The sequence below is a fragment of the Motacilla alba genome, chromosome 3, assembly GCF_015832195.1.
Source record: "Motacilla alba alba isolate MOTALB_02 chromosome 3, Motacilla_alba_V1.0_pri, whole genome shotgun sequence".
NCBI classification, from domain to species: domain Eukaryota; kingdom Metazoa; phylum Chordata; class Aves; order Passeriformes; family Motacillidae; genus Motacilla; species Motacilla alba.
In genome coordinates this window covers 477032-495669 of record NC_052018.1, presented here as the reverse complement: position 1 = coordinate 495669, position 18638 = coordinate 477032, and the positions used below count along the sequence as shown (strand labels likewise).

General features: G+C 46.8%; 1 protein-coding gene across 5 annotated transcripts in view; it reads left to right on the top strand.

Annotated features, from left to right (window-relative positions):
* DTNB (dystrobrevin beta) overlaps window positions 1-18638 on the top strand; it is a 159130-nt gene that overhangs the window by 57575 nt on the left and 82917 nt on the right. For 3 of the 5 annotated variants that reach the window (XM_038132083.1, XM_038132082.1, XM_038132087.1), the window contains exons 11-12: window positions 4051-4128; window positions 17353-17442. In XM_038132083.1, the coding sequence (XP_037988011.1) occupies window positions 4051-4128; window positions 17353-17442 (168 nt within the window). The remainder of the gene's footprint in view (window positions 1-4050; window positions 4129-17352; window positions 17443-18638) is intronic. The other 2 variants (XM_038132084.1, XM_038132085.1) reach the window with 2 other exon arrangements.

Genomic DNA, 18638 nt, shown 5'->3' with positions numbered 1-18638 from the left:
GGGTTCGGGGGCGCGGTGACCTCTGGCCAGGTGCTGCTGCTGCATTTCCCAGCTGCTCCCTGCCCTGCTGGGGATCCCGTGGCGCTCACAGGAACTGGCTGGGAGATAAAATCCAGCAGAGGTTTGGTGATAAAAGGGCTCAGAAACTCGGCAGTGTGTGCGGGAAAGTTTATTGATCATCACCAGGTGTTGCAGCAGTCCTCGGGGATTGATTTTCCTCAGTTCTCATCTGTGAAACCCCAATTATCTGTTTATATCCCGGGGTTTCTGATTGTTCTTTAACTTCTCTTTAATTTATTTCTGACCCGCCCCCCGAACAGAATCGCCTCCAAGTCTCTTTAAAATCACCACAAACCCTGTGGAATTAACCCTGAAATTTGTCATTGCTGCTGCTCAAAGCCCCTGGATTTGCAGTTTCCCAGAGGACAGAGCTCAGCCCCCGAGCCTCCTGCCCAGGCACGGGGAGCAGGCAGGTCGAGAGGCGCTGGCGCATCCCCACGCCTTGGAAACGCTTCCCCTTGGCAAAAATTTAGGCTGCTATTTTTGGGTCAGACGTCTCTAACCTACATTGTCGGTGGATTAGAAGTTGTTTGTGATTTTTTCTCTGCCTCCTTTGGCCTCTTTGCTCCTGAGTGGCACCCGGAGCACCGGGCGCAGGAAAAGGCAGCTCCACGGAGGCACCTGGGGGGCTCAGAGCTGCGCTGGGCACGGGCCCAGGTGTGCCCAGGTGTGCCCAGGTGTGCCCAGGTGTGCCCAGGTGTGCCCAGGTGGGCAAGAGGGCACTGGGCTGTGCCAGCTCTGGGGTGGCAGCAGGGCCAGGGCAGTGCCCGTCCCCTGTGCTGGCACTGCTGGGGCACCTCCAGTGCTGGGGGCAGCCCTGGGCCCCTCCTGACAGCAAGAGAGACCTGCAGGGGCTGGAGCGTGTCCAGGGAAGGGAACGGAGCTGGGAAGGGAATGGAGCCCCAGGAGGGGCTGAGGGAGCTGGGAGGGGGCTCAGCCTGGAGAAAAGGAGGCTCAGGTGGGACCTTGTGGCTCTGCACAACTCCCTGACAGGAGGGGACAGCCCGGGGGACAGGGACAGGACAAGGGGCAATGGCCTCAGGCTGGGCCAGGGCAGGCTCAGGGTGGGCATCAGGAGGAATTTCTCCATATTCCCACATTCCCACATTATTCCCACATTCCCACATTTCAATTTCAGTTTTCCTGGAAGTTCTCCCAGGATTTTTCCCATATTCTGCTCAGTTCCCACATTCCCATATCTCCATATCTCCATATTCCCACATTCCCATATTATTCCCACATTCCCATATTCCTATATTCCCATATTATTCCCATATTTCCATATTTCCATATTCCCATCCTATTTCCACATTATTCCCACATTCCCACATTATTTCCACATTCCCACATTTCAATTTCAGTTTTCCTGGAAGTTGCTCCCAGGATTTTTCCCATATTCCCATATTCTGCTCAATTCCCACATTCCCATATTCCCATATTCCTATATTCCCATATTATTCCCATATTTCCATATTCCTATCCTATTCCCACATTATTCCCATTATTCCCACATTTCAATTTCAGTTTTCCTGGAAGTTCTCCCAGGATTTTTCCCATATTCCCATATTCTGCTCAATTCCCACATTCCCATGTCTCCATATCTCCATATTCCCACATTCCCACATTCCCAGTTCAGTTTTCCTGGAAGTTGCTCCCAGGATTTCTCCCATATTTCCATATTCTGCTCAATTCCCACATTCCCATATTCCCATATTATTCCCATATTATTCCCATATTATTCCCATGTTATTCCCATATTTCCATATTCCCACATCATTCCCACATTCCCACATTATTTCCACATTATTCCCACATTCCCAGTTCAGTTGTCCTGGAAGTTTCTCCCAGGATTTTTCCCATATTCCCATATTCTGCTCAGTTCCCACATCCCCATATCTCCATATTCCCACATTCCCACATTCCCATATTCCTATATTCCCATATTATTCCCATATTTCCATATTCCCATCCTATTCCCACATTATTCCCACATTCCCATCTTATTCCCACATTCCCAGTTCAGTTTTCCTGGAAGTTGCTCCCAGGATATCCCCATATTCCCATATTCTGCCCAATTCCCACATTCCCATCTTATTCCCACATTCCCAAATCCCCACAGTCCTATATTCCCATATTCCCACATTTCCATATTTCCATATTATTCCCACATTCCCATATTCCTATATTATTCCCACATTCCCACATTCCCATATTATTCCCACATTCCCATATTCCCATATTCTGCTCAATTCACACATTCCCATGTCTCCATATCTCCATATTCCCATATTCCCACATTCCCACATTCCCACATTCCCACATTTCAATTTCAGTTTTCCTGGAAGTTCTCCCAGGATTTTCCCCTTATTCCCATATTCTGCTCAATTCCCACATTCCCACATTCCCACATTCCCATATTCCCATATTATTTCCATATTTCCATATTCCGATCTTATTCCCACACTATTCCCACATTTCAATTTCAGTTTTCCTGGAAGTTTCTCCCAGGATTTTTCCCATATTCCCATATTCTGCTCAGTTCCCACATCCCCATATCTCCATATCTCCACATTCCCACATTCCCATATTATTCTCATATTTCCATATTCTGATCTTATTCCCACATTCCCAGTTTTCTCCCTGCAGGGCTGCTGGCTGCTGGTTTTTACCAACCCCTGCTAAAAACCAGGGATTTTTTTCCTTGCTGGGAAGCCAGGGAGCAAATCCCCCCTTTTCCCTGGATTTTGGGGATTTATCAGGGGGTCTCAGCAGGGAGGGAGGGGTTTGATCCTGGCTCAGAAAAAGGAAACTGAGGCAGTCCCAGCAGCCCCCGAGCCTCCGCGTCCCTGTGCCTGGCTCCCAGCGCTGGCACAGCCGGGTCTGTGTGCCCTCCAGGCTCCCTGGCACCGAATCCCAGCCTGGATTGGGTGGGAAGGGGGGTGAAACCCCACCCAGTGCCACCCCTGCCATGGCAGGGACACTGCCACCGTCCCTGGGTGTCCCAGTGTCCATCCCAGACTTGGGCACTGCCAGGGATCCAGGGGCAGCCCCGGCTGTGCCAGGGCCTGCCCACCCTGCCAGGGCACAATTCCCCATTCCCAGCATCCCATCCAGCCCCTTTCCTTTTGTGTTTTCTGCTCTCACAGGATCCCAGTTTATCCTGGGATATTCCCCAGTTTATCCCGGGATGTTCCCCAGTTTATCCCGGGTTATTCCCCAGTTTATCCTGGGTTATTCCCCAGTTTATCATGGGTTATTCTCCTGTTTATCCTGGGTTATTCCCTTGTTTATCCTGGGTTATTCCCCAGTTTATCCTGGGTTATTCCCCAGTGTATCCCGGGATATTCCCCAGTTTATCCTGGGTTTTTCCCCAGTTTTTCCCGGGTTATTCCCCAGTTTATCCTGGGTAATTCCCCTGTTTGTCCTGGGTTATTTTCCTGCCCCCTGACAGGACCCTGTTTGTCCTGGATTATTCCCAGTTTATCCTGGGCTATTCCCCAGTTTATCCCGGGATGTTCCCCAGTTTATCCTGGGTTATTCCCCTGTTTATCCTGGTTTATTCCCCAGTTTATCCCAGGATATTCCCCAGTTTATCCCGGGTTATTCCCCAGTTTATCCCAGTTTATTCCCCAGTTTATCCCGGGTTATTCCCCAGTTTATCCTGGGATATTCCCCAGTTTATCCCGGGATATTCCCCAGTTTATCCCGGGTTATTCCCCAGTTTATCCCGGGATATTCCCCAGTTTATCCCGGGATATTCCCCAGTTTATCCCAGTTTATTCCCCAGTTTATCCCGGGTTATTCCCCAGTTTATCCCGGGATATTCCCCAGTTTATCCCAGTTTATTCCCCAGTTTATCCTGGGATATTCCCCAGTTTATCCCGGGTTATTCCCCAGTTTATCCCGGGATATTCCCCAGTTTATCCCAGTTTATTCCCCAGTTTATCCCGGGATATTTTCCTGCCCCTGACTCCCCCCTGTCTCTCGCAGCCCCCCCCGGCCGGTGCCCACCATGAACGAGCCCCTGGTGCCCCAGGTGTCCTCCGGAGCGCCCACGCCCACCAAAAGGTACCGGAGCCCCCGCGGGGCAGGGAAAGGGCTGCCAGGTGTGCCAGCTGGGAAAGGGGTGCCAGGTGTGCCAGCTGGGCAGGGAAAGGGGTGCCAGGTGTGCCAGCTGGGAAAGGGGGGTGCCAGGTGTGCCAGCTGGGCAGGGAAAGGAGTGCCAGGTGTGCCAGCTGGGAAAGGGGGGTGCCAGGTGTGCCAGCTGGGAAAGGGCAGTGCCAGGTGTGCCAGCTGGGAAAGGGGGGTGCCAGGTGTGCCAGCTGGGCAGGGAAAGGGCTGCCAGGTGTGCCAGCTGGGAAAGGGCAGTGCCAGGTGTGCCAGCTGGGAAAGGGCTGCCAGGTGTGCCAGCTGGGAAAGGGGTGCCAGGTGTGCCAGCTGGGAAAGGGCTGCCAGGTGTGCCAGCTGGGCAGGGAAAGGGCTGCCAGGTGTGCCAGCTGGGAAAGGGGTGCCAGGTGTGCCAGCTGGGAAAGGGGGGTGCCAGGTGTGCCAGCTGGGAAAGGGGTGCCAGGTGTGCCAGCTGGGAAAGGGGGTGCCAGGTGTGCCAGGTGGGAAAGGGGGGGGTCCCAGGTGTGCCAGCTGGGAAAGGGGGGTCCCAGGTGTGCCAGCTGGGCAGGAAGAGGGGGTACCAGGTGTGCCAGCTGGGAAAGGGGGGATTCCAGGTGTGCCAGCTGGGAATGGGGGTGTCCCAGGTATGCCAGGTGGCAAAGGGGGGGTTCCAGCTCTCCTGAACCCCCCAGAGCCCCTGGCAGCTGGGAAAGGGGGGTGCCAGGTGTGCCAGCTCTCCTGAGCCCCTCAGAGCCCCTGCCAGCTGGCCAGGGGAGTCCCAGGTGTGCCAGCCCTCCTGGAGGATGCCCTGCAGGAGTTGCCCTCTCCAGGGGTTTCTGTTGCCCGAGCTGGTGGCACCTGGCAGTGCCAGGGAGTCCTGGGCAGGTTCTGCCTGTCCCAGCTGTTTTGTGTCCTGAGCTGGTGGCACCTGGCAGGGAGTCCTGGGCAGGTTCTGCCCTTCCCTCCCTGGCACTGCCTGTCCCAGCTGGCTGTGTGCCCCAGGCTGGCCCTGGCCCTGCCCTGTCCCTGTGTCCCTGTCCCTGTCCCTGTCCCTGTCCCTGACCCTGTCCCTGTGTCCCTGTCCCCATCTCCAACCCCGTCCCTGTGTCCCTGTGTCCCTGTCCCCATCTCCATCCCTGTCACTGTCCCTGTCCCTGTCCCTGTCCCTGTCCCTCTCCCTCTCCCTCTCCCTGTCCCCATCCCTGTCCCTGCCCCTATCCCTGTCCCTGTCCCCGTCCCTGTGTCCCTGTGTCCCTGTTCCTGTCCCTGTGACCCTGTCCCTGTGTCCCTGTCCCTTGTCCCTGTGTTCCTGTCCCTGTCCCTGTGTCCCTGTGTCCCTGTCCCTGTCCCCATCCCTGTCCCCATCCCTGTCCCTGTCCCTGTGTCCCCATCCCCGTCCCTGTCCCCATCCCTGTCCCTGCCCCTGTGTCCCCGTCCCTGTCCCCATCCCTGTCCCTGTCCCTGTGTCCCCGTCCCCGTCCCTGTCCCCATCCCTGTCCTTGTCCCTGTGTCCCCGTCCCTGTCCCCATCCCTGTCCCTGTCCCTGTGTCCCTGTCCCTGTGTCCCCGTCCCCGTCCCTGTCCCCATCCCTGTCCCTGTCCCTGTCCCTGTCCCTGTCCCTGTCCCTGTGTCCCTGTCCCTGTCCCTGTGTCCCCGTCCCCGTCCCTGTCCCCATCCCTGTCCCTGTCCCTGTGTCCCCGTCCCTGTCCCCATCCCTGTCCCTGTCCCTGTGTCCCCGTCCCTGTCCCCATCCCTGTCCCTGTCCCTGTGTCCCCGTCCCTGTCCCTGTCCCCATCCCTGTCCCTGTGTCCCTGTCCCTGTGTCCCCCTCCCTGTGTCCCTGTGTCCCTGTCCCTGTCCCTGTGTCCCCGTCCCTGTGTCCCCGTCCCTGTCCCCGTCCCTGTCCCTGTGTCCCCATCCCTGTGTCCCTGTGTCCCTGTCCCCATCCCTGTCCCTGTGTCCCTGTGTCCCCATCCCTGTCCCCATCCCTGTCCCTGTGTCCCCATCCCTGTGTCCCTGTGTCCCTGTCCCTGTCCCCGTCCCTGTCCCTGTGTCCATGTCCCTGTCCCTGTGTCCCCATCCCTGTCCCTGTGTCCCCATCCCTGTGTCCCTGTGTCCCTGTCCCTGTCCCCGTCCCTGTCCCTGTGTCCCCATCCCTGTCCCTGTGTCCCCGTCCCTGTCCCCGTCCCTGTCCCTGTGTCCCCATCCCTGTGTCCCTGTGTCCCTGTCCCTGTCCCCGTCCCTGTCCCTGTGTCCCCGTCCCTGTCCCCGTCCCTGTCCCTGTGTCCCCATCCCTGTGTCCCTGTGTCCCTGTCCCCGTCCCTGTCTCTGTCCCTGTCCCTGTGTCCATGTCCCTGTCCCTGTCCCCGTCCCTGTCCCTGTCCCTGTCCCTGTGTCCCCGTCCCTGTCCCTGTCCCTGTCCCCCTGTCCCCGTCCCTGTCCCTGTCCCTGTCCCCCCCGGGTGGCCCAGCAGAGGTGCCAGGCTGGGCGGGGCTGCTCGGGGGTGGCATTTGGGGACAGCAGCAGAGCCCTGGCGGGAAATGCGCTTCCCTTGCCAGGGAGGCGCCGGGGGAGCAGCCGGGGCAGCTGGGCAGGAATCAGTGGGGATAAATAGAAACAAAGACATGAAATAGAAACAAATACATAAAAATAACATATATAAACAAAAGTAAATGTAAATAAATAAAATTAAATAAATAGGAGTATAAATAAATATATAAAACACGAACAAATATTTTAAAGAAATAAATAAACATTCCTGCTGAGCAGTGAGGGGCGGGCTGGGCTTGGCAGAGCTGGGGATTAAAGAAATAGAAATAAAGAGAAATAAAGAGAAATAAAAATAAATAAATAAATAAATAAATAAACAAAATAGAAATAATTATTATATTATAAATAAATAAATAAATGTTCCTGCAGCGAGGTGCAGGCTGGGCTTGGCAGAGCTGGGTATTAAATAAATACGAATAAATAAAAATAAATAAAATAAAAAATGTAAATAATTATTATAATATAAATAAATAAATAGATAAATGTTCCTTCCGAGCAGCGAGATGCAGGCTGGGCAATAAATAAATAGAAATAAATAAAAATAAATATATAAAATACAAATATAAAAATAAATCTATTAAATAGAAATATAAATATATTAAATAGAAATAAATGTTATAAATAAATAAATGTTCCTGCAGCGAGGTGCAGGCTGGGCTTGGCAGAGCTGCGTAATAAATAACTAAAAATACGTAAAAATAAATTTATAAAGAAATAAAATATAAAGAAATAAAATATTATAAATAAATAAATAAATAAATAAATAAATAAATAAATAAATAGATAAATCTTCCTGCTGAGCAGGAAGGGCTTGGCAGAGCCGGGTAATAAATAAATTTTATTTATGGGGGGTCTGGAATTTTGGGAATTCAGGGAATCTGGAATTCTGGGGTTTGGAATTCTGGGGTTCTGTGGGTCTGGAATTTTGGGAGTTGTGGAATTCTGGGGCACTGGGGTTCTGGTGTTAATTATGGAGTTCTGGAATCCTGGGGTTCTGGAATTCTGGTGCTTCTGGAATTCTGAGGGTCTGGAATTTTGGGAATTGTGGAATTCTGGGGCTCTGGAGTTCCGGGGTTCTGGAATTTTGGGGTTCTGAGGCTCTGGAATCCTGGAGTTCTGGAATTCTGGGGCTCTGCGGTTCTGGGTTCTGGAATTCTGGGGTTCCAGGGTCTGGAATTCTGGGGGTCTGGAATTCTGGGGATCTGGGGCTCTGGGCTTTTTGAACCCTGGAATTCTGGGGTTCTGGATTCTGGGGCTCTGCGGTTCCGGGGTCTGGAATTCTGGGCATCTGGAATTCTGGGCATCTGGAATTCTGGAATTCTGGGGATCTGGAATTCTGGGGTTCTGGATTCTGGGGCTCTGGAGTTCTAGAATTTTGGGGATCTGGAATTCAGGGTTTCTGGGGTTAATTCAGGGATTAATTCTGGGTTAATTCCGGGGTTAATTCCAGGGTTAATTCTGGGTTAATTCTGGGTTAATTCTGGGTTTCTGGGGTTAATTCTGGGGTTAATCCTGGGGTTAATTCTGGGTTAATTCTGGGTTTCTGGGGTTAATTCTGGGGTTAATCCTGGGGTTAATTCCGGGGTTAATTCCGGGGTTAATTCTGGGTTTCTGGGTTTCTGGGGTTAATTCTGGGTTTCTGGGGTTAATTCTGGGGTTAATTCTGGGGTTAATTCTGGGTTAATTCTGGGGTTAATCCTGGCGTTAATTCTGGGGTTAATTCTGGGTTAATTCTGGGTTAATTCTGGGGTTAATTCTGGGGTTAATTCTGGGTTAATTCCGGGGTTAATTCCGGGGTTAATTCTGGGGTTAATTCTGGGTTTCTGGGGTTAATTCTGGGTTAATTCTGGGTTAATTCTGGGTTTCTGGGGTTAATTCTGGGGTTAATTCCGGGGTTAATTCTGGGGTTAATTCTGGGGTTAATTCTGGAATTCAGGGGTTCTGAGGTTAATTCCGGGGTTAATTCAAGGGTTAAATCTGGGGTTAATTCTGGGGTTCTGGGGCTCTGGAATTCTGGGGTTAATTCCGGGGTTAATTCTGGGTTCTGGGGTTCTGGGGTTAATTTGGGGTTAATTCTGGGGTTAATTCCGGGGTTAGTTCTGGGGCTGGTTCTGGGGTTAATTCTGGCGTTAATTCTGGGGTTAATTCTGGGTTAATTCTGGGGTTAATTCTGGGTTTCTGGGGTTAATTCCGGGGTTAATTCCGGGGTTAATTCCGGGGTTAATTCTGGGGTTAATTCTGGGGTTAATTCTGGGATAAATTCTGGGTTCTTGGGGTTCTGGGTTAATTCTGGGGTTAATTCCGGGGTTAATTCTGGGGTTAATTCTGGGTTTCTGGGGTTCTGGGGTTCTGGGGTTAAATCTGGGGTTAGTTCTGGGTGTCTGTGGTTCGGGGGTGCCCCGAATCCTGCCTGGCCCGTTTCCAGTCCCCATCCCAGTGTCCCCATCCCAGTGTCCCCGGGCCATTCCCGGGTTCCAGCCCTGGCGCTCCGCGGCTCCCTCGGCCCTTTCCCGGCTGGAATTCCCGGGCTGGATCCATCCCGCGGCCCCGGGAGCGGCAGGCGACAGGAAAATCCTTATTCCCCTGGAAAATCCCTTTTTTCCCCTGGAAATTCCTTTTTTCCCTGAAAAATCCCCTTTCACCCCCTGGAAAATCCCTTTTTTATTAGGAAAATCCCCTTTTCCCTGAAAAATCTCATTTTTTTTTCTTGGAAAATCCCTTTTTTCCCCTGGAAAATCTCTTTTTTTCCTAGGAAAATCCCATTTTCCCTGAATTTTTTTTTTCCTGGGAAATCCCTTTTTTCCTCATGAAATTCCTTTTTTCCCTGGAAAAATCCCAGTTTCCCCTGGAAAGTCCCACTTTCCCCTGGAAAATCCCTTTCTTCCCCTGGAAAATCCTTTTTTTCCCTGAAAAATCCCCCTTTTTCCTGGCAAATCCCTTTTTTTCCTGGCAAATCCCATTTTCCCTGGAAAGTCCCTTTTTTCCCCCTGAAAAATCCCATTATTCCCTAGAAAATCCATTTTTTCACCCTGAAAAATCCCTTTTCTCCCTAGAAAAAATCCCTTTTCCCCTGGAAAAATCCCTTTTTCCCCTGGAAAGTCCCTTTTGAAACAATATGAAACAATAAAAACTTTAATGAAAACAATAAATTAAAAAAACACCTCAATAAAAACAATAAATAAAACAAAAAAACCTTTAATGAAAACAGTAAAAAACAAAAAAACCTCAAGAAAAACAATAAATTAACAAAAAAACTTAAATGAAAACAATAAATAAAAAAACTTAAGTGAAAACAATAAATAGAACAAAAAAACTTAAGTGGAAAAAATAAATAAAAATAAAAAACTTCAACAAAAACATTAAATAAAAACACTTAAATAAAAACAATAAAAACTTTATAAAACATTAACCCTCCTTAATTTAAATTTAAAAAAATCAAATATAATAAAAGTGCAAACAAATAAAAGTATCAAAAATTTTAAATCCTAAATAAAAAATAATAAAATAACCTTTAACTAAACTCTTTTCTGATGCCACCATAAACAAAACCATTTTTTCCTATAACACAAAAACTACATTTAAAAAAAACCCCAGTAACTTAAAATCAAAAAATACAAAAATAGAATATAAATAATAACAAAAAATTATATAAATTATATAAATACAGTTATATAAAAATATAATAATATTATACAAAAATAACAACAAAAATACAATAATATTATATAAAATAAACAAAAACATTATATAAATTATATAAATACAGTAATATATAAATACAATAATATTGTATAAAATAACAGAAAATTCTATAAATTATATACGCAGTTATATAGAAATACAATCATATAAAAATAAAAAATTCTATAAATTATATAAATACAATCATATTGTATAAAAATAACAAAAAATAAATTATATAAATACATTTATATATAAATACAATATTATATAAAAATAACAAAAATTATATAAATACAATAATATTATATAAAAATAACAAAAAATTCTATAAATTATATAAATACAATAATATTATATGAAAATAACAAAAATATGTAAATTATATAAATACAATAATATTATATAAAAATAACAAAAATATGTAAATTATATACATACAATTATATATAAATACAATAATATTATATATAAATAACAGAAAATATTATATAAATTATATAAATATAGTAATATATAAATACAATAATATTATACAAAAATAACAACAAAGTTCTATAAATACAATTCTATATAAATACAATAATACTATATTAAAATAACAAAAAATTATATAAAAACACCACTATTATACAAAAATAACAAAAATATATAAATACAATAATATTATATGAAAATATCAAAAATAAATTATTTAAATACAATAATATTATATAAAAATAACAAAAAATTATGTAAATTATATACACACAGTTATATATCAATACAATAATGTTACATAAATTATATAAATACAGTTATATATAAATACAATCATATTATACAGAAATAACAAAAAATATTATATAAACTATATAAATACAGTTATATATAAATACAATCATATATATAAAATAAAAATTATATAAATTATAGAAATACAATAATATTATAAAAATAACAAAAATAATCTATAAATTATATAAATACAGTTATATATAAAAACAATCATATTATTAAAAAATTATATAAATTATATAAATACAGTTATATATAAATACAATCATATTATACAGAATAACAAAAAATTATATAAATAATATAAATACAATAATATTATATAAAAATAACAAAAATATTATATAAATTATATAAATACAGTTATATATAAATACAATCATATTACTTAAAAATAACAAAAAATATATAAATCATATAAATACAATAATATTGTATAAAAATAAACAAAACCAACTCTGGAGAGCACTGGAAGGGCATCAGCAGAGCACAGCAGGGATTCCCAGGAGCCGCTTGGGTTCCATGAACATCTGAGCATCTCTTGGGATTCTGGAACATCTGAGCATCTCTTGGGTGTCTGGAACATCTGAGCATCTCTTGGGTGTCTGGAACATCTGAGCATCTCTTGGGATTCTGGAACATCTGAGCATCTCTTGGGATTCTGAACATCTGAGCATCTCTTGGGATTCTGAACATCTGAGCATCTCTTGGGATTCTGAACATCTGAGCATCTCTTGGGATTCTGAACATCTGAGCATCTCTTGGGTGTCTGGAACATCTGAGCATCTCTTGGGATTCTGGAACATCTGAGCATCTCTTGGGATTCTGGAACATCTGAGCATCTCTTGGGTTCCCAGAACATCTGAGCATCTCTTGGGATTCTGAACATCTGAGCATCTCTTGGGATTCTGAACATCTGAGCATCTCTTGGGTTCCCAGAACATCTGAGCATCTCTTGGGTGTCTGGAACATCTGAGCATCTCTTGGGTTCCCAGAACATCTGAGCATCTCTTGGGTTCCCAGAACATCTGAGCATCTCTTGGGATTCTGAACATCTGAGCATCTCTTGGGATTCTGGAACATCTGAGCATCTCTTGGGATTCTGGAACATCTGAGCATCTCTTGGGTTCCCAGAACATCTGAGCATCTCTTGGGTGTCTGGAACATCTGAGCATCTCTTGGGTTCCCAGAACATCTGAGCATCTCTTGGGTTCCCAGAACATCTGAGCATCTCTTGGGTGTCTGGAACATCTGAGCATCTCTTGGGATTCTGGAACATCTGAGCATCTCTTGGGATTCTGGAACATCTGAGCATCTCTTGGGATTCTGGAACATCTGAGCATCTCTTGGGTTCCCAGAACATCTGAGCATCTCTTGGGATTCTGGAACATCTGAGCATCTCTTGGGATTCTGAACATCTGAGCATCTCTTGGGATTCTGGAACATCTGAGCATCTCTTGGGATTCTGGAACATCTGAGCATCTCTTGGGATTCTGAACATCTGAGCATCTCTTGGGATTCTGAACATCTGAGCATCTCTTGGGATTCTGAACATCTGAGCATCTCTTGGGATTCTGGAACATCTGAGCATCTCTTGGGATTCTGGAACATCTGAGCATCTCTTGGGATTCTGAACATCTGAGCATCTCTTGGGATTCTGGAACATCTGAGCATCTCTTGGGTTCCCAGAACATCTGAGCATCTCTTGGGATTCTGGAACATCTGAGCATCTCTTGGGTTCCCAGAACATCTGAGCATCTCTTGGGATTCTGAAATCTGAGCATCTCTTGGGTTCCCAGAACATCTGAGCATCTCTTGGGATTCTGGAACATCTGAGCATCTCTTGGGTTCCCAGAACATCTGAGCATCTCTTGGGATTCTGGAACATCTGAGCATCTCTTGGGTTCCCAGAACATCTGAGCATCTCTTGGGATTCTGAAATCTGAGCATCTCTTGGGTTCCCAGAACATCTGAGCATCTCTTGGGATTCTGAAATCTGAACATCTCTGGGGTTTCCAGTGGGAGCAGAGGTCATGTCCTACCCAACCCCTCCTGTTCTGAGGAGCATTTTCAGCTGTTTGTTCTCCATCAGATATTTGTTCTCCATCAGTTATTTATTCTCCATCAGTTATTTATTTCTCCCTCAGATGTTTGTTTCCCTATCAGATGTTTGTTCTCCATCCGATGTTTGTTCTCCATCAGATGTTTGTTTCTCCATAATTTATTTCTTTCTCCATCAGTTATTTATTCTCCATCAGATGTTGGTTCCTCCATCAGATGTTTCTTTCTCCATCAATTTTTAGTTTCTCCATCAGATGTCTGTTTCTCCATCAGTTATTAGTTTCTCCATCAGTTGTTTGTTCTCCATCAGTTATTTCTTTCTTCACCAGATGTTTGTTTCTCCACCAGATCTTTGTTTCCCTATCAGATGTTGGTTTCTCCATCAGTTATTTGTTTCTCCATCAGATCTTTGTTTCTCTATCAGATGTTTGTTTCCCTATCAGATGTTTATTCTCCATCAGATGTTTATTCTCCATCAGATGTTTCTTTCTCCATCAGTTATTTCTTTCTTCACCAGATCTTTGTTTCCCTATCAGATGTTGGTTTCTCCATCAGTTATTTGTTTCTCCATCAGGTCTTTGTTTCCCTGTCAGATGTTGGTTTCTCCCTCAGATGTTTCTTTCTCCATCAGTTATTTGTTTCTCCATCAGTTGTTGGTTTCCCTATCAGATGTCGGTTTCTCCATCAGATGTTTGATTCTCCACCAGAGGTTCCTCCTTGGTGCCGTCAGGCCCCAGCCAGCCCCAGGATTTGCTTTACTGACCCCAAACGTGGAGCCAACAGGGACCCGTCGGTGTGGGGGCAGCTTTGGAAGGAGGAGAGAGTGGAATTTATGGGGAAGGAGAACTGCAGCTGCAGCTGGCACTGCTGGGCTGGGAGGGGATCCCTGGGGAGGAGAAGGAGCCAGGCAGAGCTCAGAGCCCCTGGCAGGGCCTGAAGGGGCTCCAGGAGAGCTGCAGAGGGACTGGGGACAAGGCCTGCAGGGACAGGACACAGGGAATGGCTCCCAGTGCCAGAGGGCAGGGCTGGATGGGATCTTGGGAATGAGGAATTGTTCCCTGGCAGGGTGGGCAGGCCCTGGCACAGCTGGGGCTGCCCCTGGATCCCTGGCAGTGCCCGAGGCCAGGCTGGGCACTGGGACACCCTGGGACACCCTGGGACAGTGGCAGTGTCCCTGCCGTGGCAGGGGTGGCACTGGGGGGGCTCTGAGCTCCCTTCCCACCCCACCCAGCTGGGATCCTGTGATCCCAAGGTGCCGCTGCCTGGGATGGCTCCTGGGGCAGGGCTTGGCTGCAGGGGGAGGGAGGGAGAGCTGGGCTTGCCAGCAGGAATGGCACCCGGAGCTGTGCCACAGTGACAGTGACACCTTGTCCAGGAGCCCAGCCCAGCTGTGACCCCACACTGTCCCCTCTGGGGGAAGGGAAGGCTCTGCTCCCTGTCTGGGCTAAAAAAAAAGACATTTTAAAAACATAAAAACCCATTTTTTTCTGCATTTGCCTGGGGTTTGGCTCCATCCCCTGAGGTCCTGCTGTCCAGCAGGAAGCTGTCAGGATAGCACGGAATTATTGATCACTGCTTTACTCGTGGTTCTGTGTTAGCTCTGACAGTTATTGATCACTGCTTTACTCGTGGCTCTCTGTTAGCTCTGTTATTGATCACTGCTTTACTCGTGGTTCTGTGTTGGTTCTGACAGTTATTGATCACTGCTTTACTCGTGGTTCTGTGTTGGTTCTGACAGTTATTGATCACTGCTTTACTCGTGGTTCTGTGTTGGTTCTGACAGTTATTGATCACTGCTTTACTCGTGGCTCTTTATTAGTTCTGACGAACGCTCCTTGCAGTGATCTCTGCTCAGAGGAATGCTCCAAAGCGCAGCAGCTTTGTTTCTGTCAGCCCTCAAAGCAAAGAAAAGCATCCAGCAAATGCTGGGTGCCTGCCAGAGGCAGTGCTGGAGAGCAGGCCCTACCTGTCAGGTCACAGAATCAATCACACAATCAGATAATCAATCACACAATCACTGAATCAATCACAGGATCAGATAATCAATCACAGGATTACTGAATCAATCACAGAATCACTGAGTCATTTACAGTCACAGAATAAATCACACAATCACAGAAATACAGAATCAATCACAGAATCACAAAATCAATCACACAATCATAAAATCACTGAATCACAGAATCAGATAATCAATCACACAATCACAGAATCAATCACTCACAATCAACCAATCACAGAATCCCAGAACCACACACAATCAGAGTAACAGAATTACAGAATCAGTCACACAATCCCACACAATCACACAATCACAACCACACAATCACAATCATAACAATCACACAATCACAGTCACAACAATCACACAATCACACAATCACAATCACAACAATCACACAATCACACAATCACAACAATCACACAATCACAATCACACAATCACAACAATCACAATCACATAATCACAACAATCACACAATCACAATCACACAATCACAACAATCACACAATCACAACAATTACACAATCACAATCACATCACACAATCACACAATCACAATCATAATCACACAATCACAATCACAACAATCACAACAATCACAATCACAACAATCACACAATCACAATCACACAATCACACAATCACAACAATCACACAATCACAACAATCACAATCACACAACCACAACAATCACAACCACAACAATCACAACAATCACACAATCACACAATCACAATCACACAATCACACAATCACAACAATCACACAACCACACAATCACACAATCACAACCACAACAATCACAACAATCACACAATCACAACAATCACAATCACACAATCACAACAATCAATCACACAATCACACAATCACAATCACAACAATCACACAATCACAATCACAACAATCACAATCACGCAATCACAACAATCACAACAATCACACAATCACAATCACAACAATCACACAATCACAATCACAACAATCACAATCACACAATCACAACAATCACAACAATCACACAATCACACAATCACACAATCACAATCACACAATCACACAATCACACAATCACAATCACACAATCACACAATCACAATCACACAATCACACAATCACACAATCACAATCACACAATCACAACAATCACAACAATCACACAATCACACAATCACAATCGCAGCAATCCCCAGGTCGGAAGAGCTCTCCAAACCCATCGAGTCCAACCCAGCCCCAACACCCCACCCCTGGCCCCCAGTGCCACATCCAGGCTTTGTCAAACACACCCAGGGATGGGGACTCCACCACCTCCCTGGGCAGAACATTCCAGAACTTTATCCCCCTTTCTGTAAAGAGCTTTTTCCTGCTATCCAGCCTGAATTTCCCCTGGTGCAGCTCAGGGCTGTGTCCCCTGGCTCTGTCAGCTCCTGGAGAAAGAGCCCAGCCCCAGCTGAGCACAGCCCCCTTTCAGGGGGGTGTGGAGGGTGATGAGGGCACCCCCGAGCCTCCTTTTCCCTTCCCTCCTGCTTTGGGGGCTGTTTGCCCACAAGAAGGGTTGGGTTGTTCATAGAGAGACTTGTCAGGCCTTGGCACTGCCCAGGGGGGTTTGGAGTGCCCATCCCTGCAGGTGTCACCTGGATGTGGTACTCAGAGCTCTGGGCTGGGGACAAGGTAGGGATCAGACACTGGAAGGTCTGGGAGGGCTTTTCCAGCCCAAATGGTTCTGGATTCTGGGATCCTGGGAACAGGGCTTGGATTCCCCGGTGCCCAGCCCTGCTCTAAAGATCCCACTGGGAATTCCAGGGGGCTCCACAGCTGTGCTAGGTGAACATTTCCAGAATCCCTGAGGCTGGAAAAGCCCTCCAAGGTCACCCAGTCCCAGCTGTGCCCGATCCCCCACCTTGTCCCCAGAGCACCGAGTGCCACATCCAGGAATTCCCTGGGATGGGCACTCCAAACCTGTCCCCAGGTGTCCCCTCCCGGTGTGTGACCAGCAGCAGTGCCCTCACCGAGCCCATCCGCACATTCCCCGTGCCCCAGGCTCAGCCCTGCCCGAATTCCAGCTTTTTCATGTTTTTATTTTGTTGTTTTCTGCTCTCCCCGCCCCGCCAGGTGCCAGCGCAGCAGCAGCAGCCCCGAGCCCTGCCGGGAGGAGCACGCCCTGATTGCCACCTTTGTGAGCCACCTGCGCAGCGGGGCACGGTCAGTGCCAGCCCGGGGACACGCGGGGACAGCCGGGGGTGGCCCTGGGTCCCTCCCAGCCCGGCCGCTGAGAGCCCCTCTCAAAAATCCTGCTCAATCCCAAATGGGTTCGTTCCTTCACCTCTCTCTGGAACCCTGCTGGCATCTCGTCTTTCCCCTGCTGGAATCTCATCTTTTCCCCCAAATTTCCCCCTGCTGGAATCTCATCTTTATCCCGAATTTCCCCCAATGGAATCTCATCTTTCCCCTGTTGGAATCTCAGATTTCCCCCTGCTGGAATCTCATCTTTTCCCCCAAATTTCCCCCTGCTGGAATCTCATCTTTTCCCCCAAATTTCCCATTTTGGAATCTCATCTTTTCCCCCAAATTCCCCCCTGCTGGAATCTCATCTTTTCCCCCAAATTTCCCTCTGCTGGAATCTCATCTTTTCCCCCAAATTTCCCCCCTGCTGCAATCTCAAATTTCCCCCTGCTGGAATCTCATCTTTCCCCTGTTGGAATCCCATCTTTTCTCCCAAATTTCCCTCTGCTGGAATCTCATCTTCCCCCTGCTGTAATCTCATCTCTCCCCAAATTTCCCATTTTGGAATCTCATCTTTTCCCCCAAATTTTCCCCAATGGAATCTCATCTTTATCCCAAATCTCCCCCTGCTGGAATCTCATCTTTTTCCCCAGATTCCCCCCTCCTCGAATCTCAAATCTCCCCCTGCTGGAATCTCATCTTTATCCCAAATTTCCCCCAATGGAATCTCAAATCTCCCCCTGCTGGAATCTCATCTCTCCCCAAATTCCCCCTGCTGGAATCTCACCTCTCCCCAAATTCCCCCTGGATTTCTCTCCCAGCCCAGCTCTGTCCTGGAGCTCGCCCTGCTCTTCCTCCTCCTCCTCCTCCTCCTCGCTGCCCGTCCTGGCCCTGCCTCTGCTGCTGGCCCAGCTCTGGCAGCCCCGGCACCCTCAGCTGCTGCTGCAGCCTCTCCTCGGGATCCAGAATGCAGAACATTTACAGGATATAGAATATTTACAGGATATTGAACATTTACGGAATATAGAATATTTACAGAATACAGAACATTTACAGGATATAAAATATTTACAGAATATTGAACATTTACAGAATATAGAACATTTACAGAATATCTACAGAATATAGAACATTACAGGATATAGAATATCTACAGAATACTGAACATTTACAGA